The sequence below is a fragment of the Nannobrachium achirus genome, assembly GCF_963921795.1.
Source record: "Nannobrachium achirus genome assembly, chromosome: 5".
Classification (NCBI taxonomy): domain Eukaryota; kingdom Metazoa; phylum Chordata; class Actinopteri; order Myctophiformes; family Myctophidae; genus Nannobrachium; species Nannobrachium achirus.
The window spans coordinates 40,802,317-40,808,755 of record NC_137814.1 but is presented as its reverse complement, the minus strand read 5'-3'; the positions used below and the strand labels follow the sequence as shown (position 1 = coordinate 40,808,755).

The window sequence follows — 6,439 nt, the reverse complement described above, 5'->3', positions numbered from 1 at the left end:
CGCAGCGCGGAACCGAGTCACATTAAATGTAATACCTACAATTCCAAGTGTTTGTCAGGGTGTCCCCAGTTCAAATATGTTTATTTTGGGGGTCACGGCCTAATTTTTTTATTTTATTTTTTTAAGAGAAAGCAATAAAAATTAAAATAAGTGAATATTCGACTTCGGTGAACAACATCGAATAGTGACTTTGATATTCGAATATTCGAATATTTGGTGAATGCCCTAGCGCCTAGAGTTTTCTGCTGACTGCGAGAATTCTAAAAGAACAGAAACAGACACTGGTGTTGTGTGTCTATCTTCAGCATTTAGAACCTGACCCAGTGCATATTTTGTCCTCAGGATCTTCCTGCATGTGTATATGCACGCGCACAAGTGTGTGTTTTGACCTCAGAACCAACACAGTCTCATTACCATGATAAAGAGCTGAAAGGTCGTCTGTCTCCTCTGGACACTTCCCAGCACTAACTGTATACCTCTCTGTTTCTGGAAGACTGTACCCGCACAGGTCTATTTCTACACTGTCAAGAGTTAGATTAAATTAACACTGAGGACTTTGCGGTGTACCTATCAGCACGTTCTTTCATAAGAATTATTTGGGAAGCTGTGCATGCAGGAACGTAGTACCCAAGAACACATGTGGTCGTAACACCACAGACGTTGATGCCTACCAAAATGTTTTAAGAAATCCGTCTGTCAAAAGAGGCTTCTACTTCCATTGAAAGACATTTCTAAAAACCCTTACCTTGAGGTTTGTTTATGAGCATTTTAGACAGCTAACATTAAATTGATGGATTGTACTGTTGCTAGCTAGAAAAATATATACAAATGCACAGCGTATAAATATATAAAGTATACATACAGTATAATTATATATACAGACAACCAAGGGACACAAGAGAGAAAATGTTTTTGCCAGGATGTCACCTTAGCTGCAAAATATTTATGACACAGAGGAAGTGTGTAACTCAGTGAAGGTTTGGGTTTGCTTTATGCAACACGGTAGTAGTCATGTGGGTCCCAAAACAACCAATTTGCTTAAGGCTAAAAATACTGAAATAATGTCAAAATACAGTACACCATTCTTTTACACTTGACATCAGAATGGTCACGTACGTAGAGTTACCGGTAAATCAATTTAGTGCTTCAAGGAGTCTAGGATACCAGGACAACCAAAACATCCTGAATACAAAGACATTTTCCAACCCTTATAAGACCATCTCAGAGAGCTGAATAAGATGAAAAGGACAGATAGAATGGAAGAAGGAATTTTGAAAGGAAAAGGGCAAAGAGAGTAGAGAGGGGAAAATAGAGAAAGGTGATATATGGGAGCCTGAAGGAGAGAGAGAGAGAGAGAGAGAGAGAGAGAGAGAGAGAGAGGTTGTGTTGAAAGGAATATAGTGGGGGGTCAAGTAGAAACACAACAACAAAAACAAGGTTTAACTGTCCTTAGATCAAAGTCTTTTCTCAACTTTTCCATAATGCTCCATCATTCGATGATGCCACATGCCCAAAACATCAGATGAGCCTGACTGTATTATCTTCTGTTTTCATGGAACCACCCCATCCAATATGCTCTCTTGACCACTAGGGGAACTTTACCATGAAGTATTAAAGAAGGGATGAGGCTTGTAAAAGTATTCCCCTTTGCTACACTTCCCCATGCACACTTGTCTCCACCTCTAGCATCCATTGTCATCATTGACATGCAGACTTCTCTCCAGCTCTCAGTACCGCGACCACAGTTTTCCCGGTGAACCTGAGCGCAATGGTGGGGGCTGATGGGCAAGGAGGGTCGCAAGCTTATGAGAAACAACTAAAACAAGACCTTAAAACCTGGCGAAAACAGTTGCGTGCAGTAGCGCAAGATGACGATAAAGGAAATCATTAAATGGAAAACATTAAATTAACTTCTGAAAAACCTACTAGGACTTAATACCTGGCGAAAACAGTTGCGTGCATTAGCGCAAGATTAGATGAGGATAAAGAAAATCATTAAATGGAAAACATTAAATTAACTTCTGAAAAGGCTTCTACACTAGCCTACTAGTAAAACTAGTGGAACCGCGATCTTACCACAAATAATTGTGGTTGTAAACAATAACACAAACAATATAAATCCTTATTAGTCTAGTGGGAAGAAGGGGTTATCATCATGGCCACAAATAACGTTTAAATATCTTGCAATTGGCGACGAGTCTCTTACGAAATCGGCAAGAGTGCCTCTCAATACATAATGCTAACCTCTTCATCGGCAATAGTCAGTGACTCAGTGGCGTGTTACTGTGTTCTAGAATTCCCCACACTCCCGCGCCCCCACCGTTGCGCTCAGGTTCACCGGGAAAACTGCGGTCTCCTCAGTACCGTTTAATGGCTAAGCTAACACCTTGAAAAAGGAGATTCCGACCCTTTCTCATGTTTCTTTATGCCTTTCCAATATGTTTTTCCAGCTCCATTCAAGAGCAGGTGACTTTAATGTGGTGATATTCACTTCATTATGAATAATAGGAATAAATATATTTGACAGTATCTGCTCTCTCTCTCTCTCTCTCTCTCTCTCTCTCTCTCTCTCTCTCTCTCTCTCTCTCTCTCTCTCTCTCTCTCTCTCTCTTCAGGGTTCGATTCAGCAGCTGGTGATAAAAGATGATCCAAGAGCAGCTGAGGAGCAGTGTGAGGAGGATGACCCCTATGTGAGTGTTTCTCTCTCTCTCGCACACACACACACACACACACACACACACACACACACACACACACACACACACACACACACACACACACACACACACACACACACACACACACACACACACACAGATTGAGATTGGTGTTAGGTGATGATGATGGAATATGAATCAACAGTTCCCCCTAGTGGTCAAGGGAGCATATTGCTCAGTCAACCTTGGCTGGATGGGATGGTTTCATGAGCCTTGATGAATGTGTTAAGTGACATCACTGCTCACTTCCTGGCCAGCATATGCTGATGGTTGATTATTCAGGCGCTTATGTCAGGAAAGGAAGCATGTTTACCAGCATCATCCTCATCACAAGATTTGGTGCCTGTTAATTACACGTTTCTAAAGACTCTTCTGTTAAGACTGTTCTGATATTATAAACACTAGCCCTTACCCGTTCAAAGATATGAGCTCCAAAATGATGTGCAGTGTGTGGGTTATGGGATGTGCACTGTGCACACAGTATATGAGGGATGGAAAGTAACTTTAACTGGTGCTTGCATGATGTAGGAGCATCAATGTAAGAAACCCGTTTCGTTTAATGGCTACAGAGATACTGTTCCCCCCCCCCCACCCCCCCCCCCCCCCCCCCCCCCCCCAGCCCGCCCGCCCACCCGCCTGCACACACACCCGCCTGCCTGCACACACACACACACACACACACACACACACACACACACACACACACACACACACACCACACACACACACACACAGAGCTGGTTAAACATTTTGCCTCAAGCTAGATGCAGAATAGATGTGCCTCATGCTAGATGCAGAATAGATAGTAGATACACCATAAAAATGCTAATATACAGCATATGATTTGTGAAAGTGACAAACGGGCTTCACAGTTATGTCAGGTGTGTTCATATGCTTATGGTGATGCGATTTCAGATCAATTGCTCCAGCCACTGAGGAGAAACGCTGTTCAGACAGACAGACACTCAGACAGACATTCGCAAAATTATAGTATAGATAACCCTTTGCTTCCATTTATGTAAATGTTTACCATGAAATGATGTGATGCAATGTTTGATAAAGGCCTCAGGTGATGTCAGCGGAGACGATGCCCTGGATGACAGGGAGAGCGAAGAGGAAATTATGAAAAACACAATGGATAGAAAGAACAACAGACCGTGGGTAAGATTAACGGACGGACGGACAGATGGATGGTTGATCGTTGAAGACTGATGGTTGGATGGTTGGATGGATGGATGGGGATGAGTGATAGCTACACATTCTCCCTCTCAAGTAATACTATAGTGACGGACTGGGGCAACATCTGACCATCCGTCAACCTTTGACATGACAGGATCCCCTAACATTTTACAATGGTCCCGGTTATCTCGCCCATACTGGATTGCAGAAGTTCCGTTTTGACCCCTAAAACGCTTAAAACACCACTAAAAACACTTCAAGGGGGATGATTTTGATTCATTAATTGGAAAAAATTAAGAACATTACAAGTATAGTCAATACAATTGAAATGTAGTACAGTACAAGTACAGTTAAACACCCTGCCTAAAAGGAACATCCCAAATAAGACCTTTTACCGTCTTTTTTTTTACGTTGGAAGCCCTCGGTACCTTAATCATATATATGATTAAGGTTAATGTTAGGCATAGGGGGGCAGAGGTTAAAGTTAGGGAAGAGGTTAAGGTTATAGCCAATTAGAGGATGAATTGTTAAGGTTATGGGTGGGGGAGGGTTCACACACACATCAACATGTGACATCGCAGGCCGTCCCATCATGTCAAACGGTGACGGATGATCAAATCTGTCCCAGCCGTGACGGGTGTGAGTGTGTTTGTGGTGGAGGATGAGGATGGATTGTGGGATGCGTGTGGGAGGGATGTATTTATGAATGGAAAGATGGTTGATAGATCAACAGAAAAGATTAATGGAAGTGACGGCACATTACGCATCCTGACACACCAAACTGAGGATGTCACCATGACCCAGTCTGGTGACTTCAAGAGTTCCTTTTTTGATTATGTCTCTCGTGTTGACCCACAGTAGGCTACTCCTAATCAGCAGAAAGCTTATACAACAGCAGTGTGTATGCGTGCGTGCGTGCGTGCGTACGTGCGCGCGTGTGTGTGTGTGTGTGTGTGTGTGTGTGTGTGTGATAGTGTGTTCTGTGTTCCGTTAGTCTGTTTTATCCTCCCACAACCAGGAAGTCAGCCTGACCCCAATCATCCCGTAATGAACACTGACTTTGAAGCTTCAGAAGGAAATACACCCGCCATAATCTAAACAAATGTTAGTTAGTGACAGTTAGTGGACAGACATGTACACAGACAACATGTTGCCATGTTAGAGTTTGGAGTAGACTAATAACAAATCAGTCTCACAGACTGGGAACAATCTCCCTCGCAGCTTCTGTTGTCAAAATTGGGTTGAAACAGCGCTGCTTCCTTCTCTGATGTTTCTGACGTCATGTTGGATCTGAGATAATGTGGGAAAATATCCTCACAAAAACAATGGTTACTTTCACCAGATCTCTAATGTCATGACTCATGTTGATGACATCAAACATCCCAGATTTACCAATCCCTAGAATCTAGTTTATATTATACCTAGTTACTGGACTGCCCTGCCCCTCAGGTATTCATTTCAATGCAAGTTGCTCAGTGGCGTTTGAAGCACCCGGAAGTACGCTCCACTTCTGCATTTTTCTTGATTTGAGCACCAAATTTGGAAGTCGGAGCACCGCGCACTAGGGTACGCAGTAGAATTAGCATTAGCATAGACTACGCACTCGCAGTAGCGTTTTATCTGGGAGCTTGGTCTCAAGTATCTCCTTCCATGTATCTGTTTGTCTGTCTGTCAGGAGGACAGCATCCCAGTGTTAGCTCCTCCCACTGAGGCTCCAGAGGTGGATCTAGATGACTATTCTGTTCACCTGACCCCAACAGCGTCCAATGATGATATACTGCTTACAGGTATGTACACGCACCCACAGAGCATTGAATTGAATTGGCAAGCAACAAGGGAATCTGTCCCTTTACAATGCACTAGATCCCTGGGAGATGGATTGCTGAGGTGCAGGGGGGTGATAGGGGGGGAGGGGGTACTCTTTTTCCCCCCTCCCGGAAAGGGGGGGCCCTGCGGAGGGGGGCCCCCATTTAGTTCAACGGGACTCGGGAGCAGTCTAGTTTGTGTAGGAAAGATTTCATGATTTATATAAACCCTATTATATTAAGCCTAAATGGTTCTGCCGCCGTGTAAACAGTATTTAACCGTTTTTTTTAATTTTTTTTACTTTAAAAATGAATAATTTCCAGTGAAAAACCTGTATTTTTTGAAGCGGGGCCCACGTGGAGGGGGGCCCAGGTCTTTGATCTTGCCTCCCCTCCCAAAAATCTGTACGACGGCCCTATGAGGTGGAGCACGCAAAACCTAGCATCAGCTCCTATTACTTGCCGCATGTCTGAGTTACCCTTATGTTATTAGTGTTCAATTGTTGACATCTGGCTGTGACATCATATCCTGTGCACAGGTTCACATCAAACAGAGGAACCAGGGGAGAGAGGAGGGGAGAGAGGAGACGTAAGTTCAAAGGTCAAAAGTGTGTGTGTGTGTGTGTGTGTGTGTGTGTGTGTGTGTGTGTGTGTGTGTGTGTGTGTGTGTGTGTGTGTGTGTGTGTGTGTGTGTGTGTGTGTGTGTGTGTTCTGGAGGGATGAAGATGTTAATATTGT

The 6,439-nt window shown here is 43.6% G+C and overlaps 1 protein-coding gene across 1 annotated transcript in view; it reads left to right on the top strand.

Moving 5' to 3' along the window:
• The window catches only part of col15a1b (collagen, type XV, alpha 1b), a gene marked incomplete at both ends in the record, with an annotated part of 63,874 nt that overhangs the window by 32,033 nt on the left and 25,402 nt on the right, over positions 1-6,439 (top strand). The window contains 4 exons of the mRNA XM_080725797.1: positions 2,616-2,690; positions 3,780-3,878; positions 5,572-5,683; positions 6,049-6,074. Coding sequence (XP_080581923.1) covers positions 2,616-2,690; positions 3,780-3,878; positions 5,572-5,683; positions 6,049-6,074 — 312 coding nt within the window. The remainder of the gene's footprint in view (positions 1-2,615; positions 2,691-3,779; positions 3,879-5,571; positions 5,684-6,048; positions 6,075-6,439) is intronic.